Genomic DNA, 21,361 nt, shown 5'->3' on the forward strand with positions numbered 1-21,361 from the left:
TAAATGTTATAACTGTTTTTCCTTCTCACAATATAAATTTTCAACATAACTCTTGTAGTGACTATCTGAAGTCTCTATTATAAATGTGTATACCAAATATCAGATATTTTCGTAATTTATTTACATGAAAAATCTGAGTAAACTTGTAAATCATTATAAGGTCACTGCCTTTTTTGTATTTATTTTAAACAAAATTTATCTTTCAAATACAACTATGTAATATTTGTGACAAACAGTGACCATTTATTATGCACCTACTGGGTACGAGGCTCCTTCTTACACTTTTGCTCATTTCATGCCCTCAGTAGCCCTATAAAGGAAGGTATTACCCTCATTTTGCCTTGAAGAATTTGAGTCACTAAGAGGTTAAATAGCCAAAGAACATCTAGTTAGTAAATGGCAGGACTGGCTTTCAATTCTAGGTCTAATACCAACAGCCAGAGTCTGATACTTATGCCTCTTCCATAATACCAAGTTATCAAGATCTAAAGCTAGTCCCTCCCAAAGGACAATATAAGGAGTGGCCTCCAAAATCAGAATAGAAAATAACTTGTTTCAATCACAGGATTATTTGGTGGTGGTGGTGGTGGAATCCTTATGCATTCTGGAATGCCTTTTCCTTCTTTATTTTTTAAAAAAACATATTAGTGAGGTTGGAATGGGCTATGAGTGATCTACTTTGGGCAAAACCCTCACCTCCACCACTAAACAGGTTGTGGTTTAAAATAAAGAATGACTGGGGCTAAAAGGTGCCTTAGCTGTTGACATAAAAAAGAGACCAATGGCCTCCCAAACTGAGAATTTCAGTGAGGGGAATTCCAGCATGACCTATTTAATACCTATTACTGACTGAATGTTTGTGTCCCCCAACCCCAAATTCATATATTAAGCCCTAACCCCAATGTGGTGGTAATAGGAGGTAGGGCCTTTTGTAAAGTCATTAGGTTTAGATGCAGTCATGAGGGTGGAGCCCCCATGATGATATTTGTGCCCTTATATGAGGAAAAAGAGACACCATGTAAAGATACTGTGCAACCATCTGCAAGCCAAGAAGAGAGCCCTCACTAAGAACCAAATCTGCCAGCACCTTAATCTTAGACTTCCCAGCCTCTAAAACTGGGAGAAATAAACATCTGCTGTTCGAGCCACCAGTCAACATAAGGCAAATTCTAACAGCTATAAAAGAGGAAATCGAGAGTAACACAATTTAATGGGGGACTTTAACACCTCACCTATATCAATGGACAGATCATCCAGACAGAAAATTATTGGGGAAACATAAGCTTTAAAAGACACAATAGACCAGATAGATTTAACTGATATTTTTAGGACATTCCATCTGAAAACAGCAGATTACACTTTCTTCTCAAGTGCACACAGCACATTCTCCAGGAGAGATCACATCTTGAGTCACTAATCAAGCCTTGGTAAATTAAAGAAAATTAAAATCATATCAAGCATCTTTTCCGAACACAATGCTATGAGATTAGAAATCAATTACAGGGAACAAAAAACGTAAAAAACACAAAGTCGTGGAGGCTAAACAATACATTACTAAATAACCAAGAGATCACTGAAGAAATCGAAGAGGAAATCAAAAAATACCTAGAAACAAACGACAATGAAAACACAGCGATCCAAAACTTATGGGATGCAGCAAAAGCAGTTCTAAGAGGGAAGTTTATAGCTATACAAGCCTACCTCAAGAAACAAGAAACATCTCAAATAAACAATCTAACCTTACACCTAAAGGAACTAGAGAAAGAAGAACAAACAAAACCCAAAGCTATTAGAAGGAAAGAAATCATAAAGATCAGAGCAGAAATAAATGAAACAGAAACAAAGAAAATAATAGCAAACATCAATAAAAGTAAAAGCTGGTTCTTTGAGAAGATAAACAAAATTGATAAACCTTTGGCCAGACACATCAAGAAAAAAAGGGAGGACTTCCCTGGTCGCCCAGTGGTTAAGAATCTGCCTGCCAGTGCAGGAGACACGGGTTCGAGACCCGGTCTGGGAAGATCCCACATGCCATGGAGAAACTAAGCCCGAGCACCACAACGACTGAGCCTGCGCTCTAGAGCCTGTGAGCCACAACTACTGAAGCCTTCGTGCCACAACTACTGAAGCCCACGTGCCTAGAGCCCGTGCTCTGCAACGAGAGAAGCCACTGCAATGAGAAGCCTGCACACCGCAACGAAGAGAAGCCCCCGCTCGCCGCAACTAGAGAAAGCCTGCACGCAGCAACGAAGACCCAGTGCAGCCAAAAATAAATACATTTTAAAAAAAGAAAAAGAGGGAGAGCACTCAAATCAATAAAATTAGAAATAAAAAAGGAGAAGTTACAACGGACACTGCAGAAATACAAAGCATCATAAGTGAGTACTACAAGCAACTCTATGCCAATAAAATGGACAACCTGGAAGAAATGCACAAATTCTTAGAAAGGTATAACCTTCCAAGACTGAACCAGGAAGAAACAGAAAATATGAACAGACCAATCACAGTAATGAAATTGACACTGTGATTAAAAATCTTCCAACAAACAAAAGTCCAGGACCAGATGGCTTCACAGGTGAGTTCTATCAAACATTTAGAGGAGAGCTAACACCGATTCTTCTCAAACTCTTCCAAAAATTGCAGAGGAAGGAACACTCCCAAACTCATGCTATGAGGCCACCATCACCCTGATACCAAAACCAGACAAAGATACTACAAAAAAAGAAAATTACAGACCCATATCACTGATAAATATAGATGCAAAAATCCTCAACAAAATACTAGCAAACAGAATCCAACAACACATTAAAAGGATCATACACCACGATCAAGTGGGATTTATCCCAGGGATGCAAGGATTCTTCAATATACGCAAATCAATCAATGTGATACACCATATTAACAAATTGAAGGAGAAAAACCGTATGATCAACTCAATAGATGCAGAAAAAGCTTTTGACAAAATTCAACACCTATTTATGATAAAAACTCTCCAGAAAGTGGGCATAGAGGGAAGCTACCTCAACATAATAAAGGCCATATACGACAAACCCACAGCCAACATCATTCTCAATGGTGAAAAACTGAAAGCAGTTCCTCTAAGATCAGGAACAAGACAAGGATGTCCACTCTTGCCACTCTTATTCAACATAGTTTTGGAAGTCCTAGCCACGGCAATCAAAGAAGAAAAGGAATACAAATTGGAAAACAAGAAGTAAAGCTGTCATTGTTTGTGGATGACATGATACTATACATAGATAATCCTAAAGACACCACCAGAAAACTACTAGAGCTAATCAATGAATTTGGTACAGTTGTAGGATACAAAATTAATGCACAGAAATCTCCTGCATTCCTATACACTAACAACGAAAGATCAGAAAGAGAAATTAAGGAAACAATCCCATTCACCACTGCAACAAAAAGAATAAAATACCTAGGAATAAACCTACCTAAAGAGGTAGAAGACCTGTACTCAGAAAACTATGAGATACTGATGAAAGAAACCAAAGATGTCACCAACAGATGGAGAGATGTACCATGTTCTTGGATTGGAAGAATCAACACTGTGAAAATGACTATACTACCCAAAGCAATCTACAGATTCAATGCAATCCGTATCAAATTACAAATGACTTTTTTTACAGAAATAGAACAAAAAAATCTTAAAATTTGTATGGAAACACAAAAGACCCAGAATAACCAAAGCAATCTCGAGGGAAAAAAGCGGAGCTGGAGGAATCAGACTCCCTGACTTCAGATTATACTACAAAGCTACAGTAGTCAAGACAACATGGTACTGGAACAGAAACAGAAATATGGATCAATGGAACAGGTGAGAAACCCCAGAGATAAACCCATGCACCTATGGTCAACTAATCTATGACAAAGGAGGCAAGGATATACAATGGAGAAAAGACAGCCTCTTCAATAAGTGGTGCTGGGAAAACTGAACAGTTGCATGGGAAAAAAATGAAATTAGAATACTCCCTAACACCATACACAAAAATAAACTCAGAATGGATTAAAGACCTAAATGTAAGACCAGACATTATAGAACTCTTAGAGGAAAACATAGGAAGAACACCCTTTGACATAAATCACAGCACGTTCTTTTTTAACCCACCTCCTAGAGTAACAGAAAAAAATACAAAAATAAACAAATGGTACCTAAAGAAACTTAAAAGCTTTTGCATAGCAAAGGGAACTATAAACAAGATGAAAAGACAACCCTCAGAATGGGAGAAAATATTTGCAAACGAATCAACAGACAAAGGATTAATCTCCAAAATATATAAACAGCTCATGCAGCTCAATATTAAAAAAAACCAAACAACCCAATCCAAAAATGGGTAGAAAACCTAAATAGACATTTCTCCAAAGAAGACATACAGATGTCCAAGAGGCACATGAAAAGCTGCTCAACATCACTAATTATTAGAGGAATGCAAATCAAAACTACAGTGAGGTATCACCTCACACCAGCCAGAACGGGCATCATCAGAAAATCTACAAACAACAAATGCTGGAGAGGGTGTGGAGAAAAGGGAACTCTCTTCACTGTTGGTGGGAATGTAAATTGATACAGCCACTATGGAGAACAGCATGGCGATTCCTTAAAAAACTAAAAATAAAACTATCATATGACCCAGCAATCCCACTACTGGGCATATACACAGTGAAAACTATAATTCAAAAAGATACATGCACCCCAATGTTCACTGCAGCACTATTTACAATAGCCAGGTCACGGAAGCAACTTAAATGCCCATCGACAGACAAATGGATAAAGAAGATGTGGTATATATATACAATGGAATATTACTCAGCCATAAAAATGAACGAAATTGGGCCATTTGTAGAGACATGGATGGACCTAGAGACTGCCATACAGAGTGAAGTAAGTCAGAAAGAGAAAAACAAATATCTTATATTAACACATATATGTGGTATCTAGAAAAATGGTACAGATGAACTAGTTTGCCAGGCAGAAATAGAGACACAGATGTAGAGAACAAAAGTATGCACTCAAATGGGGGAAAGTGGCGGGGGTGCGGGTGGTGGGATGAACTGGGCGATTGGGATTGACATGCATACACTAACATGTATAAAACAGATAACTAATAAGAACCTGCTGTATAAAAAAATAAATTAAAAAAAAAACAATTCTGATAAACTGGACCTCATCAGTAAGAGAGTAATAAGAAGAGAAAGCAAGATAATACTGAAGGAGTGTGTCAGTTAAACCCATTAGAGCTGCCTCAAAACAATGTAATCCCCAACAGTTAACAGAATTGGCTCAACTATCTGGCATGATGGGCCCACAGCAGAACAGATGCAAGCACAGGAAAGGGACCCACACCACAAAGTGGTGCAGAAATGGACCAGCTTTTTCAGAACCATCTAGAATGCTTACTGAAAATATGTATGACCAGGCCACACTTCATATCTAACAGCTTAGAAATTCCAAGGTGTAAGCACAAGCACATGTTGGTGGGAATGTAAATTGCTACAGCCACTATGCAGAACAGTATGGAGGTTCCTTAGAGAACTAAAAATAGAGCTACCATATGATTCTGCAATCCCACTACTGGGCATATATCCAGAAAAGATGAAAGCTCTAATTCATAATATCATAAGATACACGCACACCAATGTTCAAAGCAGCACCATTTACAAAAGCCAAGACATGGAAGCAACCTTAGTGTCCATCAACAGATGAATGGATAAAGAAGATGTGATATATATATATATATATATATATATGTGTGTGTGTGTGTGTGTGTGTGTGTATACACACACACACACATATACACATATAAATATATACATACATACACACACAAATATACACAGACAATGGAATATTACTCAGCCATAAAAAGAATGAAATAGGACTTCCCCGGTGGCGCAGTGGTTAGGAATCTGCCTGCCAGTGCAGCGACACGGGTTCAAGCTCTTGTCCAGGAAGATCCTACGTGCCACAGAGCAACTAAGCTCATGTGCCACAACTACTGAGCCTGCATTCTAAAGCCCGTGAGCCACAGCTACTGAGCCTGTGTGCCACAACTACTGAAGTCCACGCTCCTAGAGCCTGTGCTCCCCAACAAGAGAAGCCACCACAATGAGAAGCCCGCGCACTGCAATGAAGAGTAGCCCCCACACCACGATGAAGAGTAGCCCCCGCTCGCTGCAACTAGAGATAGCCCGTGTGCAGCAACGAAGACCCAATGCAGCCAGAAAGAAAAAAGAAAATACATAAATTAATTGATTTTAAAAAAAGAATGAAAATACCATTTCCAGCAACATGGATGGATGTAGAGATTATCATACTAAGTGAAGTCAGACAGAGAAGGACAAGTATCATATGATATCATTTATATGTGGAATCTGAAAAAATGATACAAATGAACTTATTTACAAAACAGAAAGAGACTCACAGACATAGAAAACAAGCTTATAGTTAGCAAAGGGGATGGGGGGGAGATAAATTAGGAGTTTAGGATTAACATATACACACACTATATAAATGCGTAAACAAGGACCTACTGTGTAGCACAGGGAACTATACTCAATTATCTTGTAATATATTCTAAAAAGAATATATATATATATGAATAACAGAATCTCCCTGCTGTACGTCTCAAACTAACACAACATTGTAAATTAAATAACTATACTTCAATGTTTTTAACAAAAGTTAAAAAAAAAAGAGAGATCCCCTTTTAGGAAATACACATTCAAGTACTTAGGGATAAAGGGCCATGATGTATATAACTTATTCTCAAAAATGGTTAAAAAAAATGTGTGTGTGTGTGTGTGTGTGTGTGTGTGTGTATGTGTGTAGATTTGGGGGGAAGGAATACAAATACAATACAAATGGGATAAAATGTTAACAATAAATCAGCCTCATTAAAGGTATATAATTTGGGGGATTTTTTTAGTTTTGGTATTTTTATATATGTGTGAACTTATTTCCAAATAAAAAGCTCTTTCAAAAGAGGAGGAGAGGGGCTTCCCTGGTGGCACAGTGGTTGAGAGTCCGCCTGCCAATGCAAGGGACCCGGGTTCGGGCCCCGGTCCAGGAAGATCCCACATGCCACGGAGCGGCTGGGCCCGTGAGCCATGGCCGCTGAGCCTGCGCGTCCGGAGCCTGTGCTCCGCAACGGGAGAGGCTACAGCAGTGAGACGCCCACGTACCGCAAAAAAAAAAAAAATTATGTGGAAATAGTGTCAGAGATCATGTATTCCAACCGTGATCGACATCTGGTAGACAAAGAAACTGGGAGCTAAGAAAAGGAACTTCCTTCCGATACACAGAGTAGATCTAAAGTTAGCAAGTCAAGTTTTCTGGCACCCGGTACTGATGACACCACACACCATACTGGACTTCTTTATGATGACACGTAACTGCAAGAAAAATCAAGAACTACACACAAGTCTGTATTTTTAAAAACTGTGAAGCACTGCCACTGTTTTGAAGAAAGCAGGTAATGAACTTCTACTACCTCCTCCAAAAAAAATGTCCAACCGTATTGGAGAACGGGAAAATACTCAGCTTTTGAATACTTACACCAGTTTAATGACTGAAAAAAGGAAACACTAATGGATGAATCAAGCCTTCCCACAGGACACCCGATTCCCACAGGCACACAGGATTCCTGTGCTGCCTTCAGAGGCCGAACATGAGCAAGCCTTGTACAGCCCCCTCATCGGAAACAATGAGGGCAATGGGAGGGGTGACTCGGAGAATGAACCTCTGCAGGTCTGGTGGTCTAGGGAGCATACTCAGCACCAAAGACAGAGCCATGAGTGATTACGAATGTAATTCAACTCATAATACTGAAAGAAATCAAAGGAAGGCAAACCTAGAACAGAGGTCTTCTCATCCAAAGAGGTTCCTGAGACTCCTCATCCCATAAATTATCACACAGTACTCCATTTTCCTAACAAACTGACGCCCCTGCCTGAGTGTGGAGAGCACGTCCCAGCCTAATTCAGCTGTGGAACTCAGCTCCATTTAAAATTCCTTCAGACAGCTGAACTCTGCACTATGTAATTAAGCAGACCGTATACTGTTTCTTTAGTAAGAGCACCCAGGCAGACCTTACAACTGCCAAAGTGCCAGTCTAGTTTTTGTTTCTCCTTCAGAACAAAGCACAAGTTCAGTTGACGTAACCTCACATGACCCAGGTCCTCTTGTATTTCTGGTCTCTTTAGGTCTAAACGCTGTGAAGTAGAAATGAGGTTTTACTGGATGGTGGGAAAGGACTTTGTTCAGTTAATGAAATTTGCTTCCAATCTGATAAAACTCACATTTGTGCCACTTCAGAATTTATTACAAGACTCTTGAAAATGTGCTAATTTGTCACCGAACAAATGAAACACTGAGTATAATAAGAAAACTATACCTAATTAGTCACGTAAAATCCTAACCAAGAAAGCCCCTAAAATAGAATAATTTCCTCATAAAACACAAGCGATAAAAAGTTCCCAAGAGCATGACTGTATTTATATTGTACAGCTAGAATGCATGCAATATGCATATTTATAAATATTCTTCTGGAAAAATGTCCTCTTATAGGTAAACAATCTATTCATGATTTGCATATATTTCCTTGTATAAATCAGTGCACCAAATGGAAAAAATATTTTAAATTGTTTCCAATATTTCACATTTAACCAGCTGCACAGATGCAATATAACAATTAGTAGCGGCAGCCAACTGAACAGAATTTCTTATGACTAACTGGACAAAACCTACGTATAACAAAGACCTGACAAATCTGGTAAGACTTACTTGCTACTCCTGATGCCAGTCCATACAGCAGCCCTCCCGCATCTGACTGCTGAGGGAAAACGTGTGCTCCTGGAGGAGGCGGCTTTTCTTGCCTGATGAAGTTATACAACAAGGTCTTTACAAGTTTGCTGGTATATGGGAGGCTACACAAAAAGAAAAAAGAAGAAAATAAACTCAGATTTGGGGGAGTCAACTGACTTTGTATCGTGATAAATATAACCTATATAATCTACCGACATAAAAGGGATTAGCACAATTCAAAGAAAGCTGGCACTGTCACAACAGTGAAGACCATGGGCTTTGAGATCAGACTTGAGGCTTAAATCTGGCTTTCCTCTTACTATGCTGTATGTCATTCATCAAATCGCTTCAACTCCTAAGCTTCAGTTACCTTATTTGTAATCTGTATAACAGGTGAAATATTATAAATTCAGTGTATAATACAGTACTTGGCACTTGAAGGGAGGTAGTAACACAGAGTCAGTGGGAAAACGCAAGAATTTAAAAGTATGGAAATTGACTTGAATAGTATATTTGACTTAACCCAATATATCCAAAATATTCAACATACAATCAATATAATAATTGTTAAATATCTTACACTGTTTAAAATAAAAGTATGAAGTTATTCAATCTATGCATACATATAAAAAACATATCCATATATATACAGATTTCTTTTAATGTTAATACCCTTTGCTTTTAAGTAACAGAATGAGAGGAGAAGGCAGAGAAAACAGGTTAAAAGGGATATGTGTCCACAAATTGGTGATAAATCAATTCCTGCAATCTGGAGAAAACTTTTGAATAGACTCTTCAGCCAACGCTTAAGGCCTTTTATCCCTATTATCAGTGATTTTCAAATATGTTCTAAAAGAGCTCTAAAGGATTCTGTGGATGTGCCACAAGTATAATCAAGGTAGCAAGAGGGATGTGAAAAGACAAAGGTGCTTCTCTCCCTCTCCCTCTCTCTCCCTCTCTCTCTCTCTCTCTCTCTCTGTGTGTGTGTGTGTGTGTGTGTGTGTGTGTGTGTGTGTGTGTGTGTGTGTGTGTGTGTGTGTGTGTGTGTGTGTGTTTAATATTTATCTACTCCCGTCCCTACCCCCCAAGAGACTGTAAGCTTCTGCTCTGCTCAGGAGCACAGCTCCACATCCTAACACATGCCTGGCACGTGGTTAACACACAATAAACATTTGTTGACTACATGAAAGTAGGAACAGTCAGTTAAGTGGCTGCTGGGGAAGTCCAAACACGTGGTGATGGGGCATCCACTGCAGCAGTCATTTCAATGGGACTGGTGGGAAGGGGAAGATACAAATAATTTCAATGAACAAATATGACTGGATGAATGCTTAGACATAGAGAATGATGCAGAAGGAAGAAAACATGGCTTCAAAGTTTCAACTCTACAAAGAAACCACTAGAGAAGGTAATGAAGCTAGGGGATGAAAGGGGCAGGGAGGATGGATAGTTTAGACAGGAAAGCAGATCCTTATGTGTTGGGTTTGAAGTTCTGACAGAACCACCAGAGGAAATGTCTGGTTGGAGATATGGAACGACACTAAGGAAAGAGGACAAGACGAGAACTATAGATTAATTCAATAAAAAACCTGACAAATTTAAAATAGAAACATACCATCGACCTCGCATCAAGTACTTGTGACTGATGCTCTGTCGCAAAACTTCCTTGTGGAAGAGTTGGCAGGAAAGGAAGACCACCATTGTTGACACAGCTTCTACTGATATTTCATATGTAATATCTCTGGAAAAATAGGAAACAAATCAGAATAATGATCACTTTGGAAGATTAAGATATTGCTCTTTTCTAAATAAACTATACATTTAAAAACTCAAATCAAAATATTCAATATGCTTCCGGATTATTAAAAAATACTAGTATGTTTAAAATAAAAATTAAGTCAAACAAAAATATGAAACCCTTCCTTGTCATTAGTTCTTGTACTTGGGTGAAATATCGCATTACTTTCCTATTTTCCAGGTCCCATCTACTAATGAATGACAAGTATCAATACATTAGTGTATAATGGAAACAGTTACCAGCAGTGTTCTACTTCAAAGGTCCACTCTAAAGCCCTTATGTTCATTCCCTGTTTAGTTATAACACAGAAAAAAATATTCAGATTGTAAAACTGAAAAGAAGTCACAGTGTAGGGAAGACAACAGTGTCTTTCTGAGTTGATAATAACTTTACAGTGAGAACTATGGTATACCCTAGATCTTCTATCTCTAAGTGTCTACTTTCTCAAGGCCAACTCTGCCTGTTCAGCAAAATATGAACAGTAAACAAATTGTTCCTGTTTTATTAAGCGTATTTCTTTTATGAAGGACTACCATTGTCCTCCGAAGATCATTAATCCCTTTTAGAAACAAATCTTAGAACAAATAAAAAGGAAACAAAATTTTGGCTGAGCACGAACAGGAACAAATGCATCAAGAGATCTTCAATTATTGCAAAAGTTTAAACGCAATTATCATGGGGAACAGTAACATGTTAGCCCAGGAAAGTGAAAATCTCAACAGCACAACAAAAAGAGTAACAGCTCCAAAAGAATATCAGCTATTTTTACAGATCTGAAATATTCATGGAAAGCCCAAAGAAAAATACTGAACACCTACTTAAATGAAGCTCATCAAACAAATTAAAGAGGACTTGATTCTAGAAATGGAGACGCTTACCAGATTTTAAAGTTCTAATTCTACCAGATGTTTACAGAGTGATTTTGCTGATGAAATATCTTTTAAAAGCAAAGTATACAAAACAAAACACAAGAGACCCGTGCAAATGATCTTATTATGTAACGAATAAATCTCATTTCTACTCAGAAATCTGACTAATACTGTAGAACAATTCTCTTTCCTGAAATTTCCATAATTATTGTTGTAAAATATTAACCACATAAAAGGCATATCTTACATTTGTACTTATTTCTTGAATTGAATGAAAAACAACCCTGATGTGTTGTATCAGGATTCATTAATTCTTCAATAATGATGATTTGGGTGCTCAAAACCCAAAGGATTTTGAATCACAATCATCATTTATTCATACAGCCTATGCCTGTCAGGAATCCATACTCTGTAGTCAATTTGCTAGGCTTTTCAGTTGGGTCAGGGCTTAAAGCCAAATCCTGAAGAACAAGTATCTTGCCACAGTACACGCTATCTAGGTAGGTGACTACCTCCAGTACACTTGTTAATGCATTTAGTCATTGCATCAATAATAATTTAAAAAAAAACAGCAGTGGTTTACAATTTAACATGTTACACTAGGTTTCTGATCCAGGAAGAAACTGCTTTAATTTGTTTAAACTAAAAACTATGGGGCTTCCCTGGTGGCGCAGTGGTTGAAAGTTCGCCTGCCGATGCAGGGGACACGGGTTTGTGCCCCGGTCCGGGAAGATCCCACATGCCACGGAGTGGCCAGGTCCATGAGCCATGGCCGCTGAGCCTGCGCGTCCGGAGCCTGTGCTCCGCCACGGGAGAGGCCACAACAGTGAGAGGCCCGCGTACCGCCAAAAAAAACCTTAAAACTATGACTATTAATAAATACTATGTCTGACAACTTTAATGAAAGAATGTAGATTTAGAACAGAGGGCTGTTCTCCTTCAAAATAAATTGGACCAAACAACATCACAAATGGGAGAACATCACAAATGGGAGGGATCTTTATTGCTCTGATTTTGACTGGAACTAACTAGGACTTCCTGAACAGTCATCAGCATAGTGTACCAGGCATACATAACTCAGAACAGCAAAAAGGAAGAAATATGTTGAGGCCATGTAATACACGATCATAATACAAAAGGAATACTCTTTGCAACAAAAATGTAAAGGGAATTTCATGAAAAAAGGATCCAGGATGCTGTTGACTGACTTAGAGGATATCTTCTATTCATTTTGCTGGCCAGCATCCACTTATTAGTATTAAAACATTAATAAAGGGCGAACAGGATGATCTGAATGGAATGACTAAATACCATGAAGATAATTCTACACAAATTAATCTTAATCACAACCAAAATTCTCATTGAGTTTTTTTCAGAAACTTCATAAATTGACATTTTTATGAAAGAATAAACATACAGCCAAGTCAATCTTGAAACTGAAAAGTGAAGAGAGGGACTTCCTTTACCATATATCAAGCCATGTTACACAGCTGTGGCAATAAAAACGGTATGGTATTTGCAAGCACACACAAAAAAATTAGACAAACCAATGGAACTCAACTGAGAACTGAAACACAGGTCAAACCTGTGTTTCTATGGAAACATAGAATAAAACAGATCTATAAATCAATGGAGAACAGACTGTACAGAAGATGGTGCTGGGAAAAACTGGCTTATTTCATAAAGAAAAATAATGATGGCTCCCTATCTTACAACATATTCAAAGACCGACTACAGAAGAATTAAAGACCTACATTCACTTGGATGTGAATGGCAACACTAAAATTAATAGAAGAAAATGTACAATGATAAGTTTGTAACATAAGCACAAGAAGGGACTTCTTAAATAAAAGCCTAAGAGCACAAAGCATAAAGTAAATAAATAAAAGCATTTAATTACATCAAAATTAAAGGTTATTGCTCAACAAATGAAACCCTGAACAAAGTTAACTGGCAGATGATAAAATGTAAGAAGAACAAAGAACTAATATCTAGAATATTACAAGCAACTCCCACAAAAAGCCAAGAAAAAGCCAAGAACTTCACTAGGAAAAAAAAGAGCAAAAGATAAAAAACAGTCTGTTTAAAACAGTGTAATATCCCTTGATGTCCTAGAAAATGTAAAGTATTGGCATGTACATAATGATATATAAACCCTCATGTACTGCTGATAGTAATATTAACCAACACAGCTATTTTAGAGAACAATTTATAACCCAGTATATGTATATGCCAAAGAAAAATTCACAGAAATATGTCTGAGAACTGTGGTAAGCAAACCTCCAAAATGACCCTCAATAATCCCTGCTTCCTGCTATTCATGTCCTTGTGTAATTGCCTCCCCTTGAGTGTAGGATGGACCTAGAGACTTGCTTAGAAGAGAATACAGTAAAAGTGAAAGCATGCCACTTCTGAGAGGAGACTGGCTTACAAAACAACCGTGGCTTGTGTTGGGCACCTGCTCTTGCTCTTCTGTTTGCTTTCTCCAAGGGAAGCCAGCTGCCTTGTTGTGAGCTGACATACAGAGAAGTACACCTTGCAAAGGACTATGGAAGGCCTCCAGTCAACAGCCAGTAAGGAACTGAGTCCAACAGCCCTAGAGAAATTGAATCCTGCCAACAGCCAAGTGAGAAGTCCAGGAAGCAGGTCCTTCCTAGTTAAGCCTTCAAATGAGACCACAGCCCCAGCCATAAGATCAACTACAACCTCATGAGACACTTGAGTCAGAGGCACCAAGCTACACAGTACCCTGATTCCTGATACTAAAAAACTGTGAAACGACGTTTTGTTTTGTTTTTATTGAAGTATAGTTGATTTACAATGTTGTGTTAATTTCTGCTGTACAGCAAAGTGATTCAGTTATACATATATATTCTTTTTTATATCCTTTTCCATTATGGTTTATCACAGGATACTGAATAGAGTTCCCTGTGCTATCCAGTAGGACCTTGTTATTTATCCATTCTATATATAGTAGTTTGCATCTGCTAACCCCAAACTCCAACTCCATCCCTCCCCCAAACCCCAACTCCATCCCTCCCCCAAACCCCATGCCCTTAGGAACCACATGTCTGTTCTTTATGTCTGTGAGTCTGTTTCTGTCTTATAGATAAGTTCATTTGTGTCCTATTTTAGATTCTGCATATAAGTGATACCATATGGTATTGAAACAATGTTGTTTTAAACTTCTAAATTTTAGAGTAGCTTATTGTTCAGTAATACATAAATAATATAAAGACATTCATTATTCGTGGTGTTGCAAAGTTGGAGGCACCCCAGGTGTCCAGCACTGAGGAACTGGATAAGTAAAATGTTGTGGATGTACACAATGGAGCAGTTTTAACAGCAATAGACTAGGTGTTCATTTAGCATCACAGGTAACTCTTAAAAACAATTCTGAGGGCTTCCCTGGTGGCACAGTGGTTAAGAATCCGCCTGCCAATGCAGGGGACACGGGTTCAAGCCCTGGCCTGGGAAGATCCCACATGCCGCGGAGCAACTAAGCCCATGCACCACAGCTACTGAGCCTGCGCTCTAGAGCCCACGAGCCACAACTACTGAGCCTGCGAGCCACAACTACTGAAGCCCGTGCGCCTAGTGCCCATGCTCCGCAACAAGAGAAGCCACTGCAATGAGAAGCCCATGCACCGCAACGAAGAGTAGCCCCCCCTCGCCACAACTAGAGAAAAGCGCGTGTGCAGCATCGAAGACCCAATACAGCCAAAAATAAACAAAACAAACAAACAAAAAACAATTCTGAGAGGAAAAACAATGAGTTCTATAACACAATTCTATTTATATATATTAAAAATACATGGACACTATAGCTGATTCACTTTGTTATAAAGCAGAAACTAACACACCATTGTAAAGCAAATATACTCCAATAAAGATGTTAAAAAAAGAGAAAAATACATGTACACATAAGTATAACATCTTGTACTCAGACATATATATAAAAAATGCATGCATTAAACATAGTAAAATGGCTGTTTATGGGAAAGAAAAGGAGTAATGAATGGGGATAAATGGGAATAAGTAAATGGATTAATATTAAATGGAGGGGGAGATGGGCCTTACACAAACCAACGATGATAGTGACCCTTGAACTGAAGAATGTGACTGACTCAACCCTATGCCTGATGTGTCCAAAATCAGGGATTGTGGAATGAATGGAGGCATAAGAGGTTGGAGGACATATTGAAGTGGGAGAATGCTCAGATTAATCCCAGAAACAAAAAATACCAGGACATTATAAGGACCACCATTAAAATAATGACAATGGCAATGGAAAAGAGCAGTAAGACTTAAATGTCGCTTAACAAAATAAAACTAATAGCACTCAGTGACAGATTGGATGCTTAAAGTGGGAGAGAAAGACTAAGACTAATCAAGAAAGATCAAGGTTTCTAGATTTAGAACTCAGAGAAGGTGACGTTATCAACCTAAATCAAGAACACAGGAAATGGAAAAATCACTTTACATGTATAATCTATCGATGTTCTTTATTCACAGATTCCATGTTTGTGAATTTACCTACTCACTAAAATTTACTTATAACCCCAAAACAATTTTCTGCAGCACTTTTGCAAGTTGAAGTGATCTAAGTAATTTTCTAACTCGCACCAAAGGAATCCTAGGCAAAATTTCATGACAAAAAAATAGCTAACGATTGCAAATGAACTCACAGATGATAAAGTTACTTTGTTAAAGATGATAAAATTAAAGTCTGCACTTTTCTAATGTCAGCGGGGAACGGGAAATAACTACATAGCAAAGCTTCATATAAAACTGACTATCCAGATATGATATGATGTCTGGAATTTTCTTAAATATAATCTGAGAAGTAGGGGAGGGTAGCTGTGGATGGGGTATAATTGAAATAAAAGTGGCCATGAGTTGTTAATTACTAAAGCTAAGTGATAAGCATATGGGAGTTCATTAGTCTCTCTACATTTATATGCTTAAAATTTTACATAAGATTAAAAATATAAAATTAAAAATTGACTGCACAACTGTAGACCAGAGTTTGGTGAAGATAGGGACCTCTCTTATTCCTAGCTCCCACCACATTTCCTGGCAAATAGCAAGCACTTAACAGATATTATTTGGAGTGAATGAATCATCCAAAATTCTATATTTAACAAATTTAATTTGCTAAAGTTATCTGCTTTGAGAAGTTGGGTATGTTTCAATAGTTTTTATATTGTTGTCATTAGCAAATCACCACAAACTTAGTGGCCTAAAACAGCACAAATTTATTATCATGCAGTTCTGTAGCTGCAGTACAGGTTTCACGGTGTTAAAATCAAGGTGTCAGCAAGCTGCTTTCCACTCCGGAGGCTCTGGGGAAGAATCCATTTCCTGCTCACTTGGGTTGTTGGCAGGATTTAGTTTCTCATGACTCTAGGATCCAAGTCCCCATTTTCTTTTTCTTTTGCGGTACGTGGGCCTCTCACTGCTGTGGCCTCTCCCGTTGCGGAGCACAGGCTCCGGACGCGCAGGCCCAGCGGCCATGGCTCACGGGCCCAGCCGTTCCGCGGCATGTGGGATCTTCCCGGACCGGGGCACGAACCCGTGTCCCCTGCATCGGCAGGCGGACTCTCAACCACTGCGCCACCAGGGAAGCCCTAAGTCCCCATTTTCTTGCTGGCGGTAAGATGAGGGCACTTCCGAGGCTCTACAGGTCGCCTCATTCTTTGACTCAAGGATCCTTTTCCTCCATCTTCAAAGCCATTAGTGGCTTTGAATGACTCATGCTGCATCTCTCTGACCCACCCTTCTGGTTTCCTCTTCTACCTTTAAGGACTCATGTGATTAGACTGTCCTCTATTATCCTAGTAGGCCCAATCTCCCCTCAAAAAGCCCTTAACTTTAACCACATCTACAGAATCCTTTTGACACGTGAGGGTATCTATTCACCAGCTTTCCAGGGATTAGGAAGTGGACATCCTTGGGCTGGAGAGGACATTATTCTGCCTACCAATAGCAGCTAGTAAGAATTAGACGCTAATTTCAATAAGAACCAAAAACCTCCCTACCAGCCAACATGAAAATATTACTCAAAGTTATACTAATCTACCAGATTTGGGGGCTGGGGAGAATATAATGTTCAAATAAATGGATTAAAGCAGGCTCCAACAAACTGACAGGGTAGAAGATAATTTAAGTACACAATGAAGCACAGCTTCAAATGACATAGCAAAGATACAGATCCTAGAAATGGCTAAAACAGAACCTTTTCCTTTTTTTTGGCAAAGATGTCAAGAACCCAATTTCCAATTTTCATTGTATGAAGATAGTGCTTATAGCCACAAAGCAGAAGAAAATTTAAATGCACAGAGTAACAAATATTCAAACAAGGGCAATAACCATCGACTAGCTGCCCATCCTGCTCAGAATAAAATGCAAAGTCCTTAACCTAGCCTCTAAGACCCTACATGACTTTTGACTAACCATCCAACCTTGTCTATCACTCACCCATCCTTGATCATTTGGCTCTAGCTCTACTGGACTAGTTACTGGTCCCTGGACACACCAAGCATGCACCCACCTCAGGGCCTTGCATCTGCTGTTCCCTCTGCTTAGAATGCTCTTCCACCAGAGAGTGACAGGACTCCCTCTCTGACTTCCTTTGGGTTTCTATTAAAAGGTCCACTTCACAAGGAGCCTTCCCTTACAATCTTGACTAAAATACCACGACATTACTTTTTTCCATTGTACTTGTCACATTCTAACATTAAGTAATATATTAATTTGTTTATTGTCTGTCTTACCCTATGCACAACTAGAATCTATGTCTTATTCACTATTGTATCCCTGACACCTAAAACTGTGGCTGGCCACAAGTACACACATATTTGTTGAATAGTCTCTTTGTGCTCTTGGGCACAGTGAGAAATTAATATTATTTGGGGTTTACCAAAACCAAGAAAAATATATTCATTCATGCACAAATTTTACATGACAAAGTATATCTGAAACTCCCAGCTTCCAGAAACTAATTCATGATTTAGTGCTCTGCATAAAAATTCACACACACAAAAAAATGGAATTCCCTGTTAGTCCAGTGGTAGGGCCGCACACAGGTTCCATCCCTGGTTCGGGAACTAAGATCCCGCACGCAGTGCAGCGTGGCCAAAAAAGAAAAGAAAAAAAGTAAAAGAAAATTCACTAGACTCCTGGGGCTACAGTTACAGAACTAGTAGCAACAGCAAAAGTAATTACTCAACATGCCCTCAACATGTAATTACTCAACATGCCCTTATAATATTTTCTATTATAAATGGTATTGAAAATGACTGGATTTCCCTGGTGGCGCAGTGGCTAATAATCTGCCTGCCAATGCAGGGGACATGGGTTCAAGCCCTGGCCCAGGAAGATCCCACAAGCTGCAGAGCAACTAAGCTGGAGCACCACTGCTACTGAGCCTGCGCTCTAGAGCCCGCAAGCTACAGCTACTGAAGCCTGCACATCTAGAGCCCGTGCTCCGCAACGAGAAGCCACTGCAATGAGAAGCCCGCGCACTGCAACAAAGAGTAGACCCCACTCACCGTAGCTAGAGAAAGCCCATGTGCAGCAACGGAGACCCAACACAGCAAAAGTAAATTAATAAAATTTTTTAAAAAAATAAAAGTTTAAAAAAGAAAAGAAAGAAAATGACTGATATTTTTAAAGTCAGTTTCAAAATAAGTTGTGAATATAAATTTGGGTTCTGCCTATGGGGAAAAAACTGATCTAAACAGGAAAACCTCTGAAATAGCCATTTAAGAAATATGCTTTAAAGACACACATGGATAAAATGCAACTATCCATCAATTATCTTCCTAGTTACCTTCTTCCCGCACATCTCCCAAGTCTGTGTGAGGGCTTCAGCTCCCTCTACCCTTGCCCCCAAACTGCTTGGCTGACTCATATTCATCACCCAAGACTGTGGACTATGCTCTTCATAGTCTATAGTCTACATCACACAAGAAAATATTTGCTGAACCAAAAAAAAAAAATCAACCAATATTAGAAAATGAAAAATGTAATAAAGCACAGCTTATATATTAACTTACACAACCACATAATTTTTAAAGAGATCACAGGAATTGAGGCTACTTCCATTTCCAGCAATGACAGACAGAAAATTCAGAAGAATATTCCCAATGAGGTCAACAAAAATCACTGACAGAGGGTCTGGAAGGGCACTTTCTAAAAGGACCAAAGAGCTAGTAAAATACTGAAGAATTACAAGGCCAAGACTCAAGGCACTAAGAAAACCTAGAGAGGTCAGCCTGACATCTGGAATTGCTTTGGCCTTGGGACGCTTCCTGATCCATAAGCGGTGGCTGGGAATCCAAGCAGTGCTTTTGACAGGGTTGACAATCTAGGGCACAAAAACTGGAGTCCAAGCCTGCCAAGGGTTAATTGGGATATTTGCCTAATTATTTTTAAATTGTAAGAGATCTTTATATATTCAAGAATAAAGTCTTTTGTCAGCTATACGTTTTGGAGACATTTTCTCCCATCTGTGGCTTGACTATTCTTTTTCTGAACCGTCTCTCTTGAAGAGGCAAGATTCTTACTTTTGAAGTAGTCTAACTTATCAAGTTTGTGTTTTTTTGGCTATTGCTTTCTGTATGTTTTCTAAGTTATCTTTGCCTAAAACAAGATTGTGTGTATTTTTCTAATTTTTATGTTATATGTGAAAGTAGGAGTCAAAGTTTTTTTGTTTTGCTTGGTTTTCCCATATAATCAGCTTTTCCAGCACCATTAGTTTAAACAGTTTTCCCTTCCCAACTGAACTGTTTTGCTTTTCTCAAAACAAAACAAACAAACAAACAAAAAACAATTGACCAGAGAAGTACAGATCTGTTTCTTGGCCCCCTATACTGATCCCCTGATTTATTTGTCTATACTTAGGTCAGTACCATGTTATCTTCAAAGCTGTAGCTTTACAGCACACTGTGAAGTGATATAGTGTAAGTATTCCATTTGTTCTTCCTTTTCAATTATTTCTTCAGGTATTCTAGGTTCTTTGCATTTGCATATATATTTTAGAATCAGCTTGTCAATGTCTACGAAAAAAAAAACAAACAAAAAATACTCTGGTACAAATGTGATGAATTGACTCTGTAGATCAATCTGGGTAATACTGACATCTTAACAATACTGACTCTTCCAATTCATGGATATGATGTATGTCTACATTTAGGTCTTCTTTGACTTCACTGAGCAATGTTTTCTAGTTATTAATATATAAGCTGTACACATATTTTGTTGAATTTACTAAGTATTTCATATTATTTTAAAATGGAATTTTTAAGGTTTTAGTTTCCAATTGTTTGCTACTAGTATATGATTCCTGTATAATCATCTTGCAATGTGCAACCTTGCTAAACTCACTTTTTAGTTCAAGTAGCTTTTGTATATTCCTTAGGGTCTCCTACATAAACAATCATGTTGCTGGCAAATATAGTTTTACTTTTTCTTTTCTAATCTCTATGCCTTTTATTCTTTGTTTTGCTTTACTGAACTGGCTAGGGCCTCATACAGTAGCAAACAGAAATGCTAAGACCAAACATCCTTGGCTTGTTCCTGATCACAGATGAGGTAAACCTTTAGTCTCTCATCATTAAGTGTAATGTTAGCTACAGGTTCTTCATGGATGCCCTTAACCTAGTTGAAGATGTTTCCTTCTATTCCTAGTTTGCTGAGAGTTTTTTTTTTTTTCCCACGAATAGATGTTGAATTTGGTCAAATGCTTCTTTGACATTTACTGAGACAATCATATGGCTTTTCTAATTTATTTTGTCAATGTGGCATATTATACTGATTTTCAAGTGTTAACAATATTGTATTCCTAAGATATGCCCCACTTGGTTATAA

General features: G+C 38.4%; 1 protein-coding gene across 1 annotated transcript in view; it reads right to left on the reverse strand.

Moving 5' to 3' along the window:
* DYM (dymeclin) overlaps nucleotides 1–21,361 on the reverse strand; it is a 371,864-nt gene that overhangs the window by 263,515 nt on the left and 86,988 nt on the right. The window contains exons 7-8 of the mRNA XM_082668392.1: nucleotides 10,437–10,562; nucleotides 8,801–8,943 (exon numbers count right to left, since the gene is read on the reverse strand). Of these exons, the coding sequence (XP_082524518.1) occupies nucleotides 8,801–8,943; nucleotides 10,437–10,562 (269 nt within the window). The remainder of the gene's footprint in view (nucleotides 1–8,800; nucleotides 8,944–10,436; nucleotides 10,563–21,361) is intronic.

The sequence above is a fragment of the Grampus griseus genome, assembly GCF_964374135.1.
Source record: "Grampus griseus genome assembly, chromosome: 12".
In the NCBI taxonomy this organism is placed as follows: Eukaryota; Metazoa; Chordata; class Mammalia; order Artiodactyla; family Delphinidae; genus Grampus; species Grampus griseus.